Below are 25,866 nucleotides of genomic sequence, written 5' to 3'. Positions count from 1 at the left end.
AGGTAGAATTCCAGGTAGATATATGTTAATTACAGTCCAAATCCTCAGCTGGTAGCTTATAAATTATGCAGTGAGACCATTTGTAGGGAAAAGCTGGGAGATGGACGTTTTTGCCTGCTCCCTCTGTGCTGATCCCTGGGAAGATAGCTTGTGGTTAGTGTTTATGCACCTGTCATTGACTCGTTTTTGTTTGCTTTAGTTCTGCTTTAGTCCTGCTGGATCTCAGAGCGAGGTGCTTTGGGGGGCCTTTCCCTCAGGTGGGAGCCTTAAAAGTTGGGACACCTGATATGTGGCCCAAACCTTTTACTCCTGAAGGAGAAGTTGGAGCTGGGAGTTTCCTCTTGATTGGATGGTGCTGTGCCAGGAGTGGGGTTTATGGCAGGAGTGTGACTCAGCCTTTCCTGCCCATTCAGATGTGGGTATTTTCTCCATTACACCATGTAGGAGTCAAACAACGAATTCTGGATTTCTCTTAGAGGGAATTAGTCCATGTGGAGCTGTGCATTTGGTGTGTCTGTGGGAGGAGGAAAATTCAGGCGCCTCCTAGATTGCAATTTTGGTCAAAAACAAAACAAAACAAAACAAAACAAAAAGTTCTTTAGTTTCTTTATTAATTTAGTTGTTATAGATTATTTCTTTTAATGTATTTTATGTAACAAGTATTCATTTATTCAATGAATGTTATTGAATACTATTCTGATTGCTGTGAACCCAGCAGTGAATCAGATGGAAAAAAATTCTGGAGCACACATTTTGGTAGGGAGGAGACAGACTAAATCAGTAAACATATAGCTATGTTATATATCTTGGGATGAGTGCTATGAAGACAAATATAGTCAGATAAGGCGGATTAAGAGTGAGAAGGGAGAGTGCTCTTTCATAAAAGTTCTTTGGGGAAGGCCTCTCTGGTAAGGAGACATTTGAGTGCAGATTTGGAGGATGTGAGGGAGTGATGTATATGGATATATGGAATGAAATGGAGGGAGAATGTCCCAGGTAACTGGAGAGGCAAGTAAAGGCCCTGAGGCACCCCTTTCTGGGTTTCTAAAGTAAGGTATACAGGAAATTTCAGCTAATAGCTTACGGATCTGGAAGGCTTTTCATGTGTTCACTCTTTGGTTGATAACATGGTATTTGGAGACAGATTCATGTAGCACCGGAAATACTCTTTATTATTCAACAATAAGTGCCAGGACTTAGGAACCTAGGAGAGCAGGAGAAACTATTTCTTGTGTTCTCTTGATTTTTGCTGGAGGAAAAAAAAATAATACCTTCACCTTCTGTTTGTAATCTTAGAACACACTGTTAGGTCATGCAATCATATTATTTATGTTCAAAGTTTTTAATCATCATTTGTGTATATATTTTTGCATACCTGAGAAAATATGTAAACAGATTCCAGAGGGACATTGGTTTATTGTTTTATTTTACTTTGTATTATTGGTTTGTACAGAACAAGAATAACATATATGATTGGAGTCTGGGAGTGAATTACGCTTAGGCATAAAGGAGTAAGACTGGTGGAGGAAAGGCAAATTGGAGAATTTTATTTCCCTCTGTAAAGGGAAGAGCTGTTACTTACTCTAATTGGTTGTTGCATGGACCTAGTTTTGAACTTATTTTCTGATTTTTCAAGAAAAGCCAGAGATTTGCATTTTATGTGTTATCTCCTGCTTTTTAAACAGCTGGAAACTCAATAAAAACATTCCAGGACACTCTTCAGGCCAGACAGAACATTCATGCAGGTGGGATTCAGACCTCGAGTTTCCAGTTTGCACCCTTTTGGGGTATAAGATCATAAATAATTTTTGTTGCTTCCTTTCAAGGGATACTATTATATGCCTTGTAATAGTAATAAATTGCTGCAAGATTTCTGGATACAAAGAGTTTTTAACACATTATTGTACCATTGCTCCCCCGGCTTGTTACTGACTATGTCTATTCTTGTCTTAGGGTACGGTCAGACAGGTCCACTGTCTCAGCGAGCTGGTTATGATGCTGTTGCCTCTGCTGTTTCTGGTCTGATGCACATCACAGGGCCTGAGGTAGGTATCATTCTTTAGCTTTAGAATATTCATAAATTTACTCCCTGTTTCTTCCAAAGGGATTTTCCTCTTCATTAACCTATAAGCCTAAATTTGAGTTAATTTTATAACAATCTTTTTATTTTTTATTTATTTTTTAAACGTTTGTTTATTTTTGAGACAGAGAGAGAGCATGAATGGGGGAGGGTCAGAGAGAGAGGGAGACACAGAATCTGAAACAGGCTCCAGGCTCCGAGCTGTCAGCACAGAGCCCGACGCGGGGCTCGAACTCACGGACCGCGAGATCATGACCTGAGCCGAAGTCAGCCTCTTAACCGACTGAGCCACCCAGGCGCCCCTATAACAATCTTTTTAAAAAGCAAGAAGCAACAGATCAAGCGATGAACACATTTTCTGCATGTATTGTATCGTTCAAGCTTGGTATAGGCACCCGGATGTAACTTAGGAATAGTCCTTCTGTCAAGTAGAATGGCTGACTAGACCGTACCTTCATTTGGCATATGTACAGAGCGGAAGGTCTCTTTTTCCTTCTGGAGTATTAATAAGTGGTTATGTATTTAAAAATTTGTTGCTTAAAGCCTCAGGTGGAGTTGTGTCTGATTTGTTATATACATTAGGTTCTGACAGTGGGAGAATTATTTGATTTTATAACAAACCCTCTTTATTAATAATAGGTTGGGAATTTCCTAAAAAATGTAGAGATGACTAAAATGTGTTTGGTTGACTTGAAGACTCTTAGAAAATGGACTCTGTGAGAAAACGGTAAGAATGGCGTGGAAGTTAAAAAAAAGTGTGAAAGTCTAATAAATGAAAATAATTAAAGACATCCATTTCCAAAACAGATTGGATTGGTAGGTCTAAAACCTTTTCCCAGTTAGGTGTTTCTTCCCTGAATCACTTTAGTCAGTGAATTCTTTAGGACATATTCCTGCAGTTTTGGGTTAAACGGAGGCAGAGTGACCTTGAGTCTTCTCTTTTGCTGCCTTTCCTTCCTTTTATTAATTTTAAAGCAGCTGTTGGGATTTCAGTGTCTTGAGATACAAGTATTTGTTGCTTTTATTGCCTGTTTCATTTTCACAAGTCTAAGAAAAATGTGTATAGCCTTTTCTTAAAATATTTAAGGGCACCAGTTTTCTTTCCATCTGCCAGGAGAATGGAGTATGGATATATCTCTTTGCTCTATCCCATAGAAGTGCTTATGTGTACAAGACTTTATTATCGTGCATGGTTTTGTTTCAAGAGTACTGAACTCAACCACGAATATGTGAAAAGATCTTGGACTTTCTTTTTTTTTTTAATGTTTATTTATTTATTTTGAGAGAGAGAGAGAGACAGGCAGAGAGTGGGAGCAGGGCAGAGAGAGAGAGAGGGAGGGAGAGAATCCCAAACAGGGTCCATGCTCAGCACAGAGCCCAACACAGGGCCTGATTCTATGAACTTTGATATCGTGACCTGAGCTGAAACCAAGAGTCAGACGCTTAACTGACTGAGTCATCTCGGCGCCCTGGATCTTGGACTTTTAAATTTGTATATTCACATGTTAAAATGAAATAACTTAAAAACAGTTGTTGTGAAGCATTACTCTGATTCCTTTAGTGCACTGTGATATATACTCTAACAGGGGTAACCACCCAGCATGTGCTCAACCTTAGTATTTGTCAGTCACTAACAGCTGTTCTGTCTTCTGTTATCCTACTTGGGAGATTTTTGTTCTAGCTAAGCAGATAAAGACAACATTCATTGAGTGCTTACTAAGTGCCCAGCATTACTTTATGTACTTTACATGTATCAGGTAAACTTAACTTCCATATACTGTATTTCTATCTTTCACACGGACACATCTTTATATCTTAATTAATCGATCCAGCGAATGGTTATTGCACCTGTTCCCTCTCTATGCTGGGAACTGGCAGGCACTGGTGATAAAGCAGGCAACGGCGGGGGGTGGGGGGGGCACAGTCCTTAAGTGGAGAAAACAAACATTAGCAGAAAGTAAACATTAAATACAAATAAAAAGAACTCTGAAAAAGGGCTCTATATTCAACAGTGTGCCTCAGACCATTATAATAGTGTACTTCCAAAGTTCTCTGCAAAATGTGTTTTGACAGCAAAGAATAAAAGCAGAAGTGGAGAGAATTAGGCCACATTGGGAGTTCCCTTTAATAGTACTCCCTGTTGTCAGCAATATTTTATACCCTTGGCAGAGGAAGGAACACTTCCGAAAGCTCTGGCTGATATCTTCAACTAGCCAATGCAGATGCATTATTGCCAGTTATATCATATTGCTCGTGAACTTTTATCTACCTTGTCAGATGACTGAATGGAACCCAGGCTTCTCTATCATGTATCATTGTCCTGAGGCTTCACCACATCACCCTACACTGTGCAGCCTAACACTGTCGGGATGGTTGGTCAGGGAAGGCTTCTCTGAGGACCAGATGTATAAGGTGCGACCCAGTTAGGCATCAGCCTGGTGACCAATGCTGGTGTCTAAATGCTGGAGAGTCTGGTACGTTTGAGGAGCCAAAAGAATGCCAGTGTCATTGGATTGTTGTGAGCTGACAAAGAAGGGGGAAATTAGGTTGGGGAGGTAGGACATGGTAGCTGAACTTAGTCTTTAGGGTCTTATTATATTACTTAACAGTTTGATAAAAAGAGAAGATACATTATTATATATACACACTTTTTAAGTGATGATCCGATATAATTCTTCCTAGAAAATGAAGTGATGTTCCTAATGTATAGACTAGCATCATGATAATAAAACCTCAAAATGCATGTTTTTTATAAATGTTTAATTATTTTTGAGAGAGAGAGAGAGAGAGAGAGAGAGACAGAGAGACAGAGAGACAGAGAGACAGTGTGAACTGGGAAAGGGGCAGAGATAGGGAGATACAGAATCTGAAGCAGGCTCCAGGCTCTGGGCTGTCAGCCCAGAGCCCGATGCAGGGCTCGAACTCACAAGCCTGAGATCATGACCTGAGCCAAAGTTGGACACTCAACTGACTGAGCCACCCAGGCGCCCTGCATGTTTTTTTTAAATAACAGGATAATATTGCGCTTTTTATCCCAACGGGGTATCACCTAAGTATATAATGTAGGATAAAATTTGTGAAAGCAGTCTCTATGATGAAATTTAAGCAAACCAGTTACAGTTGACTTCCACTAGATCTCAAATCTGGCCTTTTAGGTTAGGCATGCTGTGGTGTTGTCAGATAAGATTCATATTTGATTGTGGAGGAAAAGCTAACCAATGCCTACACTCTCCTGGACCCATGCTTGATGCTTTACATACGCTGTTACAGGTTTTGATCCTCACATCAATCCTTCTAGGTAGGCATTGATAAATTCTATAACAAACCTTAAAGGGTTAGATAACTTGTCCAGAGTGCTGTCATGGTATATGAAGCGCAAAAGCCAGACTTTTAACCCAGATTTCCTTTACTCCTTACACCCTGACACTATATCCACTCTCCATACTGCCTGAAGAATGAATTTTGATTTTTATTGTACTTGCATTTTGCCTACACAGGCTACATGATATGATATGTTACAGTTAGTGAATCAATCATGCGTTGTAGGGAGAAAGCATTTGATTAAGAGTCTGGAGGCCTGACTGTATCTAATTTCTCTTGTGTAATGTTTACTGGTTGTCTAAAATGTGCCCAAGAGAATAATAAGCCTCATAAGACCATGGTCTCTGCTTGGTCACTGCTGTATCTATCTCTGCCTAGAACAGTCTGGCACTTGGTAAGCACTTAATGAATACATGTTGAATGAATGAATAAATGAATACCTGGCACTGTGCTGTGTGACCTTGAACATATCACCTAGCTTCTCTGCGTTTCAGTGAAGTGCACCTCGAAGTGATACTCACATATTTTCTCTTCAAGGTATTAGATTAAGCAAATAAAATATCTCTTATAAAACATAAAAGCACAAAATTGTGTGTAATGTGAGATAGTATATAAAATAGTCAGCAAGTGCTTGGTATATCTGTAGTTTTCTCATCTCCACTCTTAGAGATACTGATTTGTGGGCTTATCATTAATGCATATTTAATGATGACCCCAAATGTTTCTGATGGAGATGGTTTGAGAAACACTTGGAAACATTATATGAGGTATTATTATTAAAAACCCCTTTGCACTGAAAGTAGGCAGCAGATATTCTTTGATAGCCTCTGACAGAAGCCAATGACTTACTAAGGTCTGTATATTATGATTAAATTATAATCTTGTACTTCAAACAAAATCATATTATCTTTTTCATGTTCATGGCTGTATGCTAACTAGTCATTACTCAAAACAGGTATCTATCTATCCGTCTATCTTTTTTTTTTTTTCTTCATGCATAGGGAATATGGAGAAGGGTTGGGAACAAAACCAATAAGTATGAGATTTTGAAAAGTAGATGACTGATAAATATGTAACATGTATTCTGAGTAATAATTCACCTATAATTTATAGTACACGTAAACATCAAGATGGATTATTTTAATCGGTCAATGAACAATGATGTATTTACCATATGTGTATAGTATTGTATTAGATATAAGTTTAGTATCTTACTCTATAAGTAACAATTTGATTGACTAGATTCAACATATACTTATGGAAAAATTAGAAAAGAATAGAAAAATGCATAAAATTAAGTGGAATGCTCTGTAGCAGACAATATAGGGAGCTGTAAGATAGAGGATCTCTAACTTTTTCTTCCGGAGAAGCAACTTTTGAAAGCCTTTGAGTTTTATGATCCTAGAGGCCTGGGTTGGGAAATGTGTATGTGTGTGGGTGTGTGTGTCTGTATGTGGGATGTTGATCGTGCATTAAGTGCTTTGCAAGCAGCTGAGAATGGCAGATATGTGAGGACAAGTTGGTATGGGAGCAGTTGTCAGCTGTTTCTGTGAGATCTTCCAGGGTGGGGACAGCCTCTTATTCAACCTGATGTCTTAGTGCCCAGAACAATAGGTACTCTAAAAATGTTTTCTTTTTTTAAATGTAACTAATAAATTCTTCAAAAGCCAATTTATGGCTCACTTGGAATCTGTTGTAGAGAATTTACTCTAACTTGAAGTAAAATATAAGTGTGGCTCAGAGCAGGACTTGAAGAAAGTGGCAAGATTTGAGTTGAAGGCCACCTGGAAAAGTGGATAGCATTCAGATGGATGGAGACATTCGTAGTGGAGATCAGAGTGGATAAAGACAGAGAAGCAGGATGGAATCAGGCTTATGTAGGGCAAATATATGGGCTAGGTATGGAAGAGCTGAGTTAAGGTTTCAGAAGAGTGGGAGAAAAGTGGTGAAGGTGCTACTTTGCAAAGTCTAAGTTCAAGCGAAGAAGTTGGGATGTTGTTTGCTCATGGTGGAGTTATGGAGGTTTTTGAAGGGGTATGATGTGATGAAAGCTGTACTTCAGATTAGTTTGTCTCAAGTGTGCAGGATTGATAAAATGAGGTTCACAAGCAATGCTTCTTAGATATTTATCTTTCCTTTTAAAACCAAAGGAAGCACTTGGGGCACCTGGGTGGCTCAGTCGGTTAAGCGGCCAACTTTGGCTCAGGTCATGATCTCATGGTTCGTGGGTTCAAGCCCTGCATCAGGCTCTGTGCTGACAGCTCGGAGCCTGGATCCTGCTTCAGATTCTGTGTCTCCCTCTTTCTCTGCCCTTCCCCTGCTCATGTTCTGTCTCTGTCTCAAAAGTAAACATTAAAAAAAAATTAAGTGAAAGCCAAGGAAGCACAAATAATGGCATAAAGAGAAAATGCTCTTACAGTGCTGTCCAAAGGCACTGTATTACATTTAGTTTGTATTTTATTTTGAAGATGTAATACATTCATATACTAAATCTACAAGACATGTGAATATGTTGACCATATAATTTAACTATAACCAGGACTCTTTTAAGAGTGGAAGAGGGTTTTTACATAATAACATTGGGGTGTAAACCAGGCTTGTCTTTGCCACCCTAAATTTAAGAGTCTGCAGTGTAAATCTCCTTTCCTCAATGTAAATCCGACTGTCTTGTCCTCCTCAGAAACAATCAGTGCTACCACTTTTCCTTTCATCCTTTCAGAGAAACTCTGTTCAAAAATAAGTAAAATAGGGGCACCTGGGTGCTTCAGTCAGTTGAACATCTGACTTCGGCTCACGTCTCCCAGTTCGTGGGTTTGAGCCCCTCATTGGGCTCTGCGCTGACAGCTCAGAGCCTGCAGCCTGCTTCAGATTCTGTGTCTCCATCTCTCTCTGCCCCTTCCCCACTCATGCTGTCTCTCTCTCTCTCAAAAATAAATAAACATTAAAAAATTTTAATAAAAAAATAAGCAAAATAGTCTTCCCTTAGCTTTGAAGAAACACAGTTGGTACTATACTTTCTCGATGTTTTAAAATCCCATAAAAGCTGGGATATAATTTATACTAGTGAAAAATCTTAAGGGTATGGTTTATTTTATTTAATGTTTATTTTTGAGAGAGAGAGAGAGAGAGAGAGAGAGAGAGCGAGCCAGCAGGGGAGGGGCAGAGAGTAAGGGGGACAGAAGATCCAAAGCAGACTCCATGCTGACAGCAGAGAACCTGATGTGGAACTCCAACTCACGAACTGTGAGATCATGACCTGAGCCAAAGTCGCATGCTTAACCGAATGAGCCACCCAGGCACCCCTTGAGGGTATGGCTTAATGATTTACAAATATATTGTAATATTACAATAATACAATATTGTAATACCACCTTCTCCTAACCACTGTTTTCACATCTATGGACTATTTTATTTCTTAAACATCTATCAATAGAATCATATTGTAAAGGAGTACCTTAATGTCTGGCTTCTTTTGCTCAACATAATGTTTTGAGGTTCATTCAATTGTGTGCATTAGTGGTATGTTTTTACTGCATATAGTATTTCACTGGTTGAATATATCACAATTTATCTACTGTTTTATTAATGAACATCTGAGCTGTTTCCAGGTTTTGCCTGTTATGAATAAAACTCCCATGAACATTATTTTGAATGTCTTTTTTTGGACATTCATACTCCTTTATCTTGGGTATATACCTAGGAGTGGGACTGATGGATCATAGGTTAGAGATACATTTAGCTTTAGTAGACTACCAGTTTTCCAGAATGGTACCAGTTTATACTCTGCCAGCAATGAGTGGAAGTTTTAATTATCTTCACCAACTCTTGCCATTGCTAGTCTCTTTAGCTATAGTCATGTTGGTGGGTATGCTGTAGTACCTCATTGTGATGTGAATTTGCATTTCCCTGATAAGTAATGATATACAATTTTTTCATATTGCTAGTGGTCATTTGGATATCTTTTGAACTATATGTTAGAATCTTTTATGTTTTTTGTGTTTTTTTTTTGGAGCGTTATTTTTTTTTTCTCATTGATTCATAGGATTTCTTTTTGTATTCTGGATACAAGTGTCTGTCAGATAAACGTATTGCTGATATTTTCTCCCCGTCTATGGGCTTGCCTTTTTAGTATCATAATGATGTTTTTTTGATGAGAAGTTTTTAATTTTAAATCAAATTAATGTTTTCCATTTATTTGTTACTGTCCTTTATGTCCTGTTTAAGAAATCTTTACTTGCCCTTAAGTCAGGAAGATTTTCTTCTATGTTTTTTTTCTAGAAGCTTTAGAATTTAAATTTTCACAATTTGGGTTACATAAACTAAATGTATTGTATTTTATTTCACTTTATATATTTTGGAGCTTATTCTGTATCAGTACACTTCCTTTTATTGTGTCCACATCTACGGATATGCCATAATTTATTTAAGCAGCCTCTTCTTGATGGGCATTTCATTCCTTTTGATTATTTTGCTATTTCTGTAAGACTGCAGGGAATATTCTTTTTTAAAAAATGTTTATTTATTTATTTTGGGAGACAGTGTGCTCTAGCAGAGGAGGGACAGAGAGAGAGAGAGGGTGAGAGAGAATCCCAAGTAGGCTCTGAACTGACAGATGTGAGTCTTAATCTATGAACCATAAAATCGTGACCCAAGCCAAATTGAGTTGGACGCTTAACTGACTGAGCCACTCAGGTGCCCCTACAGGGAATATTCTTGCATCTGTTATTTTTCACATGTGTAATAATATATATATTAAAAAGTCCCTAGAAGAAAAATGCTGTGTCAAAAGATTTTTTCATTTGTACTTTTGATAGCTATTGATATTCCATGTGATTCAACCAATTGATACTCCTGTCAGTAATGTCTGAGAATAAGGACCTAATTGAAATTTGAAATATTTATGTACAGGCATACCTCAGAGATACTGTGAGTTTGCTTCCAGAGCACCACAATAAAGCCAATATTGCAATAAAGCAAGTCAAATGAACTTTTTGGCTTCCCAGTGAATATAAAATGTATGTTTACACTGTGGTCTATTAAGTGTGCGATAGCATTATGTATTAAAAAATGCACTTCCTTAACTTAAAAACCCTTTATTGCCAAAAATTGCTAATGATCAGTTGAACTTTCAGTGAGTTATAATCTTATGGCAAGTGGAGGGTTTTGCCTTGATGTTGGTAGCTGCTGACCAATTTGGGTGGTGGTTGCGGAAGGTTGGGATAGATGTGACAATTTTTTTTCTTTAAGTTTTTATTTAAATTCCCATTAGCTAACATACAGTGTAATATCAGTTTCAGGTATACAAGCTCATGATTCAACACTTCCATATAGCACCTGCTGCTCATCACAAGCACCATCCTTAATCCGCATCACCTATTTAATCTGTCTCCCACCCACGTCTCTTCTGGTAACCATCGGTTTGTTCTCTATACTTAAGAGTCTGTTTCTTGGATTGCCTCTCTCTCTTTTATTGTTTCCCTTTGCTCATTTGTTTTGTTTCTTAAATTCCACATGTGAGTGAAATCATATGGTATTTGTCTTTCTCTGACTGCCTTCTTTCAACTTAGCATAATACTTTCTAGCTTCATCCATGCCAATGCAAATGGCAAGATTTCATTCCCTTTTATGGCTGAGTAATATTCTATTGTATATATACACCACATCTTTACTCATCTATCTGTCGATGGGCACTTGGGCTGTTACCATGGTTTGGCTACTGTAGATAATGCTGCTATAAACATTGGAGTGCATGTATCCTTTTGAATTAGTAATTTTGTATTCTTTGGGTAAATACCTAGTAGTGCAATTCCTGGATCATAGGGTGGTTCTATTTTTAAATTCTTGAGGAACCTCCATACTGTTTTCCAGAGTGGTTGCCCCTGTTTGCAACCCCACCAATGATGCAAGAGAATTCCTTTTCCTCCACATCCTCGACAACACTTGTTGTTTCTTACATTTTTTATTTTAACCATTCTGAGAGGTATGAGGTTAATGTCCCATAGTAGTTTTGATTTGCCTTTCCCTGATGAGCAGTGATGTTGAGCATTTTTTTTGTATGTCTGTTGCCATCTGGATGTCTTCTTTGGAAATTGTCCATTTCTTTTTTTCTTTAATGTTTATTTATTTATTTATTTATTTATTTATTTATTTATTTATTAATTTTTTTTTTCAACGTTTATTTATTTTTGGGACAGAGAGAGACAGAGCATGAACGGGGGAGGGGCAGAGAGAGAGGGAGACACAGAATCGGAAACAGGCTCCAGGGTCTGAGCCATCAGCCCAGAGCCTGACGCGGGGCTCAAACTCACGGACCGCGAGATCGTGACCTGGCTGAAGTCGGACGCTTAACCGACTGCGCCACCCAGGCGCCCCTATTTATTTTTGATAGAGAGAGAGAGTGTGTGTGTGTGTGAATCAGGGGAAGGGACAGAGAGAGAGGGAGACACAGAATCCAAAGCAGGCTTTAGGCTCTGAGCTGTCAGCACAGAGCCCAACGTGGGACTCGAACTCACAGACTGTGAGATCATGACCTGAGCCGAAGTCGGACGTTCAACCAACTGAGCCACCCAGGTGCCCCTAGAATTGCTTTTTCAAAATATCTTTAAGCTTCCTAGAATTAATTAACAATGATTAATTTATTAATCCTGATTGTTTATTAATCGTAATTGCTCGAGTAGCCATTTTACTACACTCTACAAAAGTAAGTGCAAAGAATTTTATTTTATTAATTTTTATTTATTTTTGAGAGACAGAGAGAAAGAGTGAGCAGGGGACGGGTAGAGAGAGAGGGAGACACAGAATCCAAAGCAGGCTTCAGGCTCTGAGCTGTCAGCACAGAGCCAGATGTGAGGCCTGAACCCATGAACCGCAAGATCCTGACCTGAGCCAAAGTCGGACACTCAACCAACTGAGCTACCCAGGAGCCCAGTGCAAAGAATTTTTTAAAACTTTACTATGGTAACATTTAACATGAGATCTACCCTTTTAACAAATTTTTATTTGTATGGTACATTATTGTTGACTCTAAGTATAATGTTGTACAACAGATTTCTAGAGTTCTGTCATTTTTCTTGTCTGAAACTTAATATCTGTTGCTTAGTAATTCCCTGTTTCCCTCACCTCAGGTGCTGGTTACCACCATTCCATTATATAATTCTATGAATTTGACTATTTAGTTACTTCATATGAGCGGAATCATGCAATATTTGTGTCTGTGACTGACTTATCTCATTTAGCATAAGGTTCTCAAAGTTCATCCATGTTGTTGTATATTAAATAAAGTCTTTCTTTTCTTTTTTAATGTTTTTTTATTTTCAGACAGATACAGAGCATGAGCAAGGGAGAGGCAGAAAGAGAGGGAGACACAGAATCCGAAGGAGTCTCTGAACTGTCAGCACAGAGCCTGACACAGGGCTCAAACCCACAAACTGTGAGATCATGACCTGAGCTGAAGTAGGACACCCAACTGACTGAGCCACCCAGGCGCCCCTGAAAAATGTCCATTTCTTAACTGGGTTATTTGTTTTTTGGGTGTTGAGTTTGCTGAAGTTGCTACAGGCCATGTCAATGGAGGTTACTGTAGCCAGTGCTCTCTTCCAGGATTTTTATGATTTCAGGCCTCACATTTAGGGCTTTAATACATTTTCAGTTTTTCTGTGTGTGTGTGTGTGTGTGTGTGTGTGTGTGTGTGTATGGTATAAAAAGTGGTCCAGTTTCATTCTTTTGCATGTTGCTGTCCAGTTTTCCCATCACCATTTTTTGAAGAGACTGTCTTTTTTCCATTAGATTTTCTTTCCTGCTTTGTCGAAGATTAATTGACCGTATAATTGTGGTGGGTTCATCTCTGGGTTTTCTGTTCTGTTACATTGATCTATGTGTCTGTTTTGTGCAGTACCATACTGTTTTGATCACTACAGCTTTGTAATATAACTTGAAGTCTGCAATTGTGATGCTTCCAGCTTTGTTTTTCTTTTTCAAGGTTGCTTTGCCTATTTGGGGACTTGTGTGGTTCCATTCAGATTTTAGGATTGTTTGTTCTAGTTCTGTGAAAAATGCTGTTGGTATTTTGATAGGGGTTGAATTAAATGTGTATATTGCTTTGGGTAAGTATAGACATTTTGACAATGTTTGTTATTCTGATCCACGAGCATGGAATGTTTTTCCATTTTTTTGTGTTGTCTTCAATTTTTTTCATCAGTGTTTTATAGATTTCAGAGTACAGGTCTTTCACCTCTTTGGTTTGGTTTATTCATAGGTATTTTATTGTTTTTTGTGCAGTTGTAAATGGGATTGATTCCTTAATTTCTCTTTGTGCCACTTCATTATTGGTGCATAGAAATGGAACAGGTATCTGTACATTGATTTTGTATCCTGCAACTTTAATGAATTCATTTATCAGTTATAGCAGTTTTTCTGGTGGAATCTTTTGGGTTTTCTATGTATAGTATCATGTCATCCTGCAAATAGTGGAAGTTGTAGTTTTTCCTTGCTGATCTGGATGCCTTTTATTTCTTTGTGTTGTCCAGTTGTTGTGGCTAGGACTTCCAGTACTATATTGAATAACAGGCAGTAACCTCTGTTGACATCAGCTGTAGCGTCTTCATTCTAGATATGTCTCATGAGGCAAGGGAAGCAAAATAAAAAATAAACTATTGGAACTAAATAAAAAAAATCTTCTGCACAGTGAGGGAAATAATCAACAAAAGTAAAAGGCAAACTAGGGAATGAGAGAAGATTTTTGTAAATGACGTATCTGATGAAGGGTTAGCATCTCAAATCTACAAAGAACTTATTAAATTGAATCACCAAAAAAACAAATAACTCAATTGAGAAATGGGCAGAAAACATGAATAAACATTTTTCCGAAGAAGACATCCAGATGGCCAACAGACATACAAAAAAATGCTCAACATCACTGCTCATCAGGGAAAGGCAAATCAAAACTACTATGAGACATTACCTCATATCTCTCAGAATGGTTAAAATAAAAAATGTAAGAAACAAGTGTTGTCGAGGATGTGGAGGAAAAGGAATTCTCTTGCATCATTGGTGGGGTTGCAAAGAGGTGCAACCACTCTGGAAAACAGTATGGAGGTTCCTCAAGAATTTAAAAATAGAACCACCCTATGATCCAGCAATTGCACTGCTAGGTATTTACCCAAAGAATACAAAATTACTAATTCAAAAGGATACATGCACTCCGATGTTTATAGCAGCATTATCTACCATAGCCAAACTATGGAAACAGCCCAAGTGTCCTTCCATGGATGAATGGGTAAAGAAGATGTGGTCTATATATACTGTGGAGTATTACCCATAAAAGGGAATGAAATCTTGCCATTTGCAACAACATGGATGAAGCTAGAGGGTATTATGCTAACTGAAAGAAGGCAGTCAGAGAAAGACAAATACCATATGATTTCACTCACATGTGATATTTAAGAAACAAAATGACTGAGCAAAGGGGAAAAGAAAAAGAGGGAAGGAGGCAATCCAAGAAACAGACTCTTAACTATAGAGAATAAACTGATGGTCACCAGAAAGGAGATGGGTAGGTGGGACGGATTAAATAGGTGATGGGGATCAAGGAGTACCCTTGTTGTGATGAGCACTGGGTGTTGTATGGAAATGTTGAATCACTCTATTACACACCTGAAACTAATATAACACTGTATGTTAACTAACTAGAATTGAAAAGTTATAAAAAGAAGTTAAGCAATGCAGAAAACAATGGATTAGAAAACAAATTATCCTAGATTTCACCACTCAGAAGTTACTAGTAGTAATATTTGGTGAGCATCATTCCAGACATCTGTTTATGCTTTACAAGTGGACATATTCAGATGGCATGATAAATGGAAATAATTTCGTAAGAACAAGATCATAATGTATCTTAATTATAATATTCTTGTTGATTTAAAGCCAATAAGTATTAAATTTAGTTGAATTTAACAAAGGAACAATAAATTAAGTGAAATAGAAGGCATTGCTTGAATTTAGCTAAATGTTCCTTCTTTACAAAAGTAATTGTTCATAACAGATCCTTTCAAGGTTGAGACAAGAGATTATGAAAACCCATCAAGTAATGTTGGAGTCATTTCATGCTTCGTTAACTAACCTCATGTTCATTTTTAAACATTGTGTGTTGATTTCGTGCTATGAGAAATTATTAGCATTCTTACATTTCTTCCCTCTATCTCCCTTTCATCACTTCCCAATTGTTGCTGATTAGTACTTTGACTTAGTCAAAGTTTAGTTAGTATTTATACTTAAGTACTTTTTATTCACTTACTCTGTCTCTAATACCAGCTCTAGTCAAGTTCTATAGCACTGAAATTCTGGACTGCAACAATCATTTCTCCAAGTTGGAGTTGCTTGAGGTATAGGAATAGGAGTGGGGTGAGGTAGAAGAGGTTGAGTGGGGGGTGGTAGGAGGCCAAGCCTTGCAGGACTGAGTGTAGTCTTTACTGGGGCTTAGGGTTGCCCTCTTTCTAGACCCCAACAAGTGCCCTGTGCTACACCTGCTTCAGCCAGCCAATGGTGTGTGGAACTCCCAAGAATGGACAAGGCAAATCCTGGTGGCATTTCTTGCCTTGGTTCTGGACCTTAGACTTTCTTCTTTAAGGGCATTTTTTTTTTATTAAAAAAAAAATTTTTTTAACGTTTATTTATTTTTGAGACAGAGAGAGACAGAGCATGAACGGGGAAGGGGCAGAGAGAGAGGGAGACACAGAATTGGAAGCAGGCTCCAGGCTCTGAGCCATCAGCCCAGAGCCCGACGCGGGGCTCGAACTCACGGACCGCGAGATCGTGACCTGAGCTGAAGTCGGACGCTTAACCGACTGAGCCACCCAGGCGCCCCAAGGGCATTTTTTTTTTAATTTAGTTATTTATTTTGCGAGAGTAGGGGGAGAATGGGGGAGGGGCAGAGAGAGAGAGAGAGGGAAAGAGAGAATCCCAAGCATGCCCTGCGCTGAAGCATGGAGCCAGACACGGGGCTTGATCTCAGGAACCATGAGATCATGACCTGAGCCAAAATTAAGAGTCAGATGCTTAACAGACCGAGCTATCCAGGCGCCCCTCCTTTAAGGGTACTTGTGTTAACTTTTCTGAGAGTTCTTTTTTTTTTTTTTTTTAACCCTTTCATTGTGCTTCTTTCCTATTAGAGAGTTTTGATCTGGATTCTCAGTATTTGGTCAACTAAACCTATCTTTCCTTAGTATTGTCTGGGCAAGGGAGGGGAAGTGAGGAGCTGTACCACATGGATGCTCCTCAATTTTTGGTTCTTTTCATGGTCTGTGCCTTTTAGAGTTATCATTCCATCGTTGCAGAGTTATACTTCTTTGGTTCATAATAGGACCAATTTGTATGACGTAGGAAAAACAAACAAAAACCTAAAATCCACACAAAGAAGATGATGGGGAAAGTATAAACGGGGTGGTAGAATTGTGCTTTAATGTGTCTGTTCACCAGCCGAAAACAGTAATTTTCCAATTGGACTTGTATTTTCCCAAATAAAACAATGTGTAATAACATTTTGATTTGGTTATTAAAGTTACAATTCCTTAGGTCACATAAGATTCCAAGATAAAAAAGTCCTAAGGATATACCATATGTTGGTGAATATGGTTTTATTATAATAAATATTTTGGGATAGTATCCAGATCATGGAAGATGTTTTGTGAGACACAGAAAATGTTGCTAAGAATTTCCAAATACAATTACTACAGACATTATAAATGATAATTTTGAAAGTACTGAATTTTTAGAGTTAATAACATAGCATTCCTCTTATTTCCTGACACCTCTTGGAAATGTAGTGTATACAAAGGATTTGATTTATTAAACCTTTGTAAAGCTAGTGAATATTATAACTATGGTAAGGAGTTGTAGTTTGGAAACAATGAGGCCATTTTGATCTTTATCAGAGCAGTTGTGTGATCTAGAAGAAAGAGCATGGACTTTGGTGTTACATAGAGTTTGAATCTAGGCTCTGCTATTTATTATCTAAGTAACTTTACACAAGCTACTATGAATTTCCATTTCCTCATCTATAAAATGGCAGTCACATACCTGTTTTTCATAATTGTTGTGCCTGAATAAGCACAACAGTAGTAGTTGTGCCTGAATAAGAGTATGTGCTGAATAAATGGAATACGTGAATTAGTGTCCTAGTAGTAGAGGTCAGTCCTGAAAGGGCAACCTTACTTTTAGTTTGTCCACCCATCCCACATTATTTCCAGTCACTCCCCAACTCCTTACCCTCCTTATTTTTCTTCATAGCACTTATCGTCGTGTGTGGAATTATATTTCGTTCTTTTTTAAAAAGTTTTTTAAATTTATTTGTAGAGAGAGCATATGGGGTAGGGGCAGAGAGAGAGGGAGAGCAAGAATCCCAAGCAGACATGGAGCTGGACGCAGGGCTGGAACCCACAAACTGTGAGATCATGACCTGAGCCTAAATCAAGAGTCAGATGCGTAACTGATTGAGTCACCCAGCTGCCCTTATTCTTACCCGTTTATTGTTTACTGTCCATTTTCACCTTTAAAATGTAAGTTCTGTGAGGTCACGAACTTGTTGTTACTGCCAGAATCTATGACAATGCCTGGAACATAACAGGCACTCAAACATTGGTTGACTGAATGCAGATGTACATTTATATGTGTTAAAACAACTAGATCGTAGGTCAGTTCAGTGAAACTGCAAATAAATTTAGAGAAAAGAAATAATTATGGTTTTTTTCCCCTTGTGTACAACCGATTTGTTGGTTGATTTATTGACTATTCAATTTAGTTTAGTTTGTATAGAATTGGATTTATGAACCTGATCCTACTGACTGACATTAACACTACTGATATTTCTTTTTGAAGCTTACTTGGTGTTTTAGCTGCTATTTCATAGAGTGTATATTACAGTGTAGTTTTGCTTTGTTTTCTTCATATTTGACCCCTAAATGGAAGTGAACACAAAGAAAGAGTCAGCTGTGAAATTAATGAAGGAATGCAAAAATCCTCAAATTCCTCTAAAACAGATCTCTGATAAGATATTTCACAGGGATCCTGGCTGGCTCAGTCGATCAAACATCAGACTCTTGGTTTCAGCTCAGGTCATGGTTTCATGAGTTTGAGCCCCTTGCTTGGGATTGTCTCGCTCTCTCTCTCTCTCTCAGCCCCTCTCCTGCTCATGCTGTCTCTGTTTCTCTCAAGTAAATAAAGTTTAAAAAAATATTAAAAAAAGATTTTATACACATGCATGCATACACAAACACACAATCCCAGTTTTTCAAGAAATGAACTATATTTCTTTGGGGAGAAAAGGCCCCCTTTATTTAAGATTTTTCTTTTAGAGAAAGCATTCTATTTTATTTTTTTTTGATGCCTGATTCTTTTTATTTGTTTACAAAATGTACAATGATCAGCTAGTTCTCTAGGTTCTGAGTCCTTTCAAGCTGCTCTGACAAAATATCACAGACTGGGGTGGAAAGCATTTCATTTTAGAAGGATTATGTCTTATTCTGAAATAGCCAATGCTTGCTAAAAATTTCTTTATACTATAAAAATCCATACAATCTTCTATAGTTTAAGATGTCAAATTATTCTCGGTTACTGGTTGTTGTTTTTTTTTCCCTGTAACTTAAATACCTTTAAAAATGCACTGTTCTTTTTTTCTAGAAAATTCCTGGGGTGCCTGGGTTGCTCAGTCGGTTAAGTGTTCGACTTCCGACTTGGGCTCAGATCATGATCTCACAGTTTGTGAGTTCAAGCCCTGCATCGGGCTCTGTGCTGATAGCTTGGAGCCTGGAGCCTGCTTCGGATTCTGTTGTCTCCCTATCTCTCTGATCCTCCTGTGCTCATGCTCTGTCTCTCTGTCTCTCAAAAATAAATAAACATTGAAAAAAAATAAAAAAAAAAGAAAACTCCTTTAAAAAATTTAACACATTTATATTTAATGATTCTTTACTTTTCATAGGATAAAAAGCAAATACTTGCTTTAAACTTTGAAAGAGAATAGTAATAGAGACGTCCTTCAGTTTGAACTCATCCATAAATTGCAATAGAAAAGAACAGTAGCAGGAGGCTTAAAGATGTGATTTTATTTTTTCTTCATTCTATGAAAGAATTAAAAAAAAAACAGGCTGAGTTGTCTGCTTATAATCTGTAGGTTTGCATATTTTCTCTTATTTGCAATCTCGTTTTCCCCTGATGTTTTCTTTTGATCATCAGTCTGAGATTTTCTCATCTAAAAAATTATATGTTGGGATTACATAGACTGAGGAATGAGGATGCATGTGTATTACCCTTTTGGGGGTGAGGAAGTCTCAGCACCTAGTTTGTTTGGGAGTGAGGATTTTTTTTTTTAACATTTATTTTTGAGAGAGAGAGAGGGACAGAGAGTGTGAGTGGGGGAGGGGCAGAGAGAGAGAGGGAGACAGAATGTGAAGTAGGCTCCAGACTCTGAGCATGGAGCCTGATGTGGGGCTCAGACCCACAAACTGCGAGACCATGACCTGAACCCAAGTCGGATGCTTAACCAACTGAACCACCCAGGTGCCCAAGAGTGAGGATTCCTAATGGTCAGCAGTTCTTATTATAGAGGCTGGTCATTATTATCATGTTTCTAAACTGTCCAGTATATATAACCAGAATTTGAATAAGTTATTTTTATTTAGCATTTTCTTCAACCAAATTACTTGTTTATGTTGACCCCTTTGATATTGTCAATATCATTTTGAGCTGTATCCACTCTTGTTTCACATTGCAGAGGAAGAAGATTATTATAGTTTATCTATATATAGCACTGGTACTCCTGGAAATGTAATACTGAGTTGATTTGTAAACACCAAAAATGCCAGAGAAATGTCAACAAGTTGGAAACATCCCAAAGAAATGTTAAAAAAAAAATCCTTTTTTTAAGACCAGGAGGAAAGACTAAAGTAAATATAAACAGTTTATTTAAATGTTGTAGGACAAAAAGGACATTTACCAATATAGAAAGGGATTATACATTGGGGTGTTTTGTAATATTATTTGTATCATGTATGGGTTTTATTTACCTTTTTCAAATTCCTCTCAATTGGAGGATGCTTGTGCTTGGCTACTGCACCTTCTGCAAACTTCAGGCTAGGGATGGGGTCCTAGTCTTCTTGCTGTCCATCCCCACATCTAGTGTTTGGTTCCACAACTTAGGCCAACACTCACTCCACTTCTAAAATCTCTGCACAAACTCTCTCTTTCCCGTGCTTCTAGCTATAGTCATCCTGGTCTTGTCTCTCTTCTGCCATGTTATCCTGGAACTTTGACCCTCACAGTTGTCTTGTCAAGTCCCCATGCCTGTCATTATCTTGAACTGTTTTAACACCTTCATTGAATGGCCCCAGGAATTAGGAATCTGGGTTTGAACGTTCATCCTGTCATTCAGTTTAACATAAGACAAGTTGTCTACATTAATTTTCTCCTTTATAAGACAGAGAAAACATCTTGTTAAAATGGTGGTTGTAAAGTGGTCAAGTGATGGTAGAAGCATCACATGAATTACATGGGAAACCATGCTCAGTGCCTGTTCTATAGTCATCTTTTAGGTAGTGACAGTTAATTTGGTTCATCAAACCAACTGATATGTCTGCATTTTATATTTTGTGTAACATAAAGATTCCATTTTGGTATATATTCTCTGATTGCATCTTCCACACCACAAATTCCTTCACCTTATTATCCCTCTTAATCTTTTAAACCCATCTTCCTCTTCATTTAGTCATTCACCTTTCTTTTACTTCATTTCCCTTGCTACTGTCTGTAACTAAGAAGTAGGATGATGGGTCTCTGCACTTTGTCAGTTCTGAACTTGAGGTAGCCTATGCTCTAGAAATTGTTTTCATCTGGGTGGTAGTCTCTATCCCTACTTTAGGGAGTTTTAAAATGACATGCGATTGTTATTGGCACTTAGTACTTAGGGTAGGGATGAGTAAACATCCTTAATCTATGGATGGGCTCATGAATCTAAAATTCTCCCTCCAAGGGTGCCTGGGTGGTCCAGTTGGGTAATTGTCCTACTGTTGATTTCAGCTCAGGTCATGATCTCACGGTTTGTGGGTTTGTGAGATCAAGCTCCGTGTCGGCTCTGTGCTGACAGTTCATAGCCTGCTTGGGATTCTCTCCCTCTCTCTCTGCCCTTTCCCCACTTGTGTACACACACACACACTCTCTCTCTCTCTCTCTCTCTAAATAAATAAATAAATAAACACTAAAATTATCTTAAAAAAATAAATAAAATTCTCCCTGTAAAATGCCAGTAGTGCCCCCATTGAAAGCACTAGTCTGTTTCCACGGCTTTTGTTCATCATTTATAACCTGGTTCCTTTCTTACTTTTTTAGGCTACATTTGCCACTTCTTTCTCTATGTACCTGTATAATTTTCATTATGCTGTTAACTGTATGTCTCTCTGTCTTTAGAATATAAGTGGCTTAATTCAGGGAGAGTGTCTTTGGAACACTTACTTTTGTATGCCTGGAGTACAATACAGATCTCTTACATAGTTGGTACTCACTGACTGTTACATATGAATTTTGAATCTCTCATTGTTTCAGGAAGGATTCATTTTCCATTTGATAAAAAGAGGTTGATAAAGTGTAGCAACATCTATGGCATTTGAGTTTCCATCTGAAGTCCTTTCTTTTTTTAAATTAATTTTGAGAGACAGAGAGAGAGAGAGACAGAGAGAGAGACAGAGAGAGAGAGAGAATGAGTGGTCAGGGGTGGGGGCAGAGAGAGAGGGGGACAAAAGATCTGAAGCTCTGTGCTGACAGCTGACAGCCTGATGTGGGGTTTGAACTCACGAACCGCAAGATCATGACCTGAGCCAAAGTTGGACGCGTAACTGACGGAGTCCCTCAGGAGCCCCCACTCCCTCACGCTTTTTAAAAATGTTTATTTATATTTTGACGGTGACAGAGATAGTGCAAGGGGGGGAAGAGCAGAGAGAGAGGGAAACACAGACTCCGAAGCAGGCTCCAGAGCTGTCAGCACAGAACCTGATGCAGGGCTCAAACCATGGGCCACAAGATCATGACACTTCACCAACTGAGCCACCCAGGCTCCCCTAAAGTTCTTTAAGAGACATGAAAATAAAAAGAATATCTTTCCTACTGGGTAGATCACATAAACATCTCATACTCAGAAAATGAGAATAAAGAATTTGGGGGTTGTGACTGTTTGGAAAAATACGGTAAAAATATTTGAAAACATGTACAGCTTGAAGTAAGGATTAAAAAACATTTAAATAAGTTTCTTTCTAATGTTTTTGTTTTTTGAATCTTATAATAGAAAAATCTTCCCCCTCCTTTTTTTTCTCTATCTCACTAAATGGTTGCTTTTGAGAGCGTTGTGTTCATTTTGAGTCATCATGTTTTGAAAAAGTGTTATAATCAGAGAAGATCCTGAAAAGAATGGCCAAAATTATCGCAGGGATATAAAATAGTGTTTTTTTTTTTTTTCAATGAAAGCCTATAGGGACTGGATTTGTTTACCTGAGATAGGGCAAAGAAATAATTTGATTTCTATTTTCATCTATTTTTGGGGAGAGAATGTAGAATAGTTATTTTCATTGCTCAAAGAATAATGAACAAGAGAAAACATGCTCACATCAGAGAGGAGATTTTAGTTAGCTGAATGAAGGGTATTGAACAGTGCAGTGCATGAAGAAGAAGGTCATGCCATTTCTACTAGTTTGGTGGAAAGACACTGGGCTTTGAGACAGGAACCATAGTCCCACTTAACATCTCTGAACCTCATTGTTTTCATTGGTAAAAATGAGAGTACTAACACGTCCTGAAAGATGTCCTCAGATACCATATGTTTTCACTCTTATGTGGATCCTGAGAAACTTAACAGAAGACCATGGGGGAGGGGAAGGAAAATAAAAAAGGTTAGAGAGGGAGGGAGCCAAACCATAAGAGACTCTTAAAAACTGAGAATAAACTGAGGGTTGATGGGGGGTGGGAAGGATGGGAGGGTGGGTGATGGGCATTGAGGAGGGCACCTGTTGGGATGAGCACTGGGTGTTGTATGGAAACCAATTTGGCAATGAATTTCATATTAAAAAAAATCCCAATGCGGGGGGGAAGATGTCCTCAGATTAAATGACATAATGTGTAGTCAAGCACCTGGGAAATAACGCTAGCTCCTGTTCCCTTTTTGGCGCATGCCTGGTATGTACTAGGTAGTCAATAACTGTTCTTATTCCTCTGGAGATCCTTAAGGAGAGGAGGATAAGCATCTGTACTGGAAAATTTAGAAATGCACCCGTCTAAAGGTAGTGAGTTAGGCCCAATGCCCTTTTGAGAGTTTTTATATCTTTAGGAGTCTTTATTTACTGCTCTATTTGGAAACCAAGTAATAGATTGTTCTTTTTTTTTTTTAATTTTTTTTTTCAACGTTTATTTATTTTTGGGACAGAGAGAGACAGAGCATGAACGGGGGAGGGGCAGAGAGAGAGGGGGAGACACAGAATCGGAAACAGGCTCCAGGCTCTGAGCCATCAGCCCAGAGCCTGACGCGGGGCTCGAACTCGCGGACTGCGAGATCGTGACCTGGCTGAAGTCGGACGCTTAACCAACTGCGCCACCCAGGCGCCCCAGTAATAGATTGTTCTTAAGTTCTTTTGTGGGAAAGATTTACCAGTCAAGGATGTATGTAGTGTTTGATTCATACTTCATTATACACTGTAAAAAGAAAGATGCAGAGTGTCTTGAATTACCTTTTGAACCATAAAGAATTTTGATGGAAAGTTAATGAGAGCTTGAATTCTGAGTTAGCATCTTCCCTAGGACATTGGACTGTAGGGCAGATCACAATGTGTATTTTGCACCCTGGCATTTTTATCTATGTGAGATCAGGGTAAAGTGCTAAAAAGGAGGAGTTAAGAGGGTCCCTAAAGGGGAGTATGCAGCCTTGAGGAAATAAGATTTAGCTCAGTTAGTCTTAGTTCTGAACCACCTTCTTTTCACGCATTGTTATCCCTCTGGCTGGGGGTCAGACACCATGACCCTGTTTAGCTGTAACTGAGGAATAGTTTCCACATTTACTTTTGAGAAGGAAGTTTAATTTTCTTTCTTTTACTACATGTTCAGAGAGGAATAGACACCTGCACTTTTGGCATGAAAAGTTCTAAAATATTAGGAAGAATGATACTTAAGTCTGTGCAAACACAATACCTTTCAGTAGAGTCAAGTGTGATTTTAGTCAAATGCTAGAAGTAGTGTTTCCCTTTGTATATTGAGGATAAGCTAGTGCAAAAATATTAAATACTTGGTTTATAGTCAGAGTCACTGGAAAATAATTTTGAATTTTTCAGAAAGCTCACAGTGGTGTGAGTAAATTATAATTTCTCTCCTGATGTGTAAGGGATGTTGAAGAACTTTCACTACAGAAGAGGGTTAAGAACTGCAGCTTGTACCCTTTTGTGTCCTCAGTGTTCCTTCTATAATGTATTGCCAGTTTTCCTCTTGGCCAGTTGTGAGCCTTGATTTCTATTCTGCTAACAATTATTGTGTAATAATTCACCCTAGAACCTAATGACTTCCAACAAGAGCAATTATTATATTAACTCTCATAGTTTCCATGGTTCAGGAAATGGGGAAGGGCTTAGCTGCGTGGTTCTGGCATGGGGTTTTCTCAAGTAATTGTAGTCAAAGCAGGAGCCGTGGGGGCTGGAGCGTCTTGCGGCTGCCAGGCACCTCTCCGTGTAATCTCAGGGCTTCTTCGTGTGGACCGTTTACATGGGGGCTCAGGGCTCAAGTGTTCCAGTAAACACGGCAAAGGCCCCATTCCATATATGTTTTGTGCTGTAGTAGTTGTGGAAGTTATGCTCTAACCCTTCTGCAACTTTTTATTTGGTTCTGAGCATGTCACAAGACCATCCAGATTCAAGGATCAGGAAGTGGCAAAGTACTTTCAATCTTTCTATAAGCTTTCCACTTTGTGGAGAAATCTATAAGTAACAATGGACTTTTCATAGCATTGATTGATCTTTTCTTGGCTTTGCCTGTGGCAAAAATCAATTATGGACTAAGCTTTAATGATCTCAGTATCAACCTTCTCTACTGTTAGTGTCTGAACCTAATCACCAAAGAAGGAAGCAGGATGGAAGGAACAAAGCAGATTATCTCTTGACACGTTAAATAGCAATTTTGAGCAGGTAAAAAGGACATGTTACCACCATTTATTCTTCATCTTTTAGAACTTGTATCTTAATGACTTGATAATCCATTTGGATAAAACAAATGCACAGTCATAGGGAGCAGAAAGATAAATGTTTCCTTATGTGCTGATGGCTTATTATTGTGCACCACCAAATTTGGCCTTAATATGCTTCTGATTCTACCTAATTTTTGTCCTGACTAAACAACTAAGGTAATTGTTTTCACCGGATTATTTCATGCTTTTATTTGGCTTAACCTAGCAATTCCAT

The 25,866-nt window shown here is 38.3% G+C and overlaps 1 protein-coding gene across 1 annotated transcript in view; it reads left to right on the top strand.

Annotated features, from left to right (window-relative positions):
• Nucleotides 1-25,866, top strand: part of SUGCT (succinyl-CoA:glutarate-CoA transferase) — a 774,528-nt gene that overhangs the window by 100,081 nt on the left and 648,581 nt on the right. Inside the window, exon 7 of the mRNA XM_043588522.1 lies at nt 1,954-2,045. Coding sequence (XP_043444457.1) covers nt 1,954-2,045 — 92 coding nt within the window. The remainder of the gene's footprint in view (nt 1-1,953; nt 2,046-25,866) is intronic.

The sequence above is a fragment of the Prionailurus bengalensis genome, chromosome A2 (assembly GCF_016509475.1).
Source record: "Prionailurus bengalensis isolate Pbe53 chromosome A2, Fcat_Pben_1.1_paternal_pri, whole genome shotgun sequence".
Taxonomy (NCBI): domain Eukaryota; kingdom Metazoa; phylum Chordata; class Mammalia; order Carnivora; family Felidae; genus Prionailurus; species Prionailurus bengalensis.
This window is presented reverse-complemented; position numbering and strand designations above follow the sequence as displayed.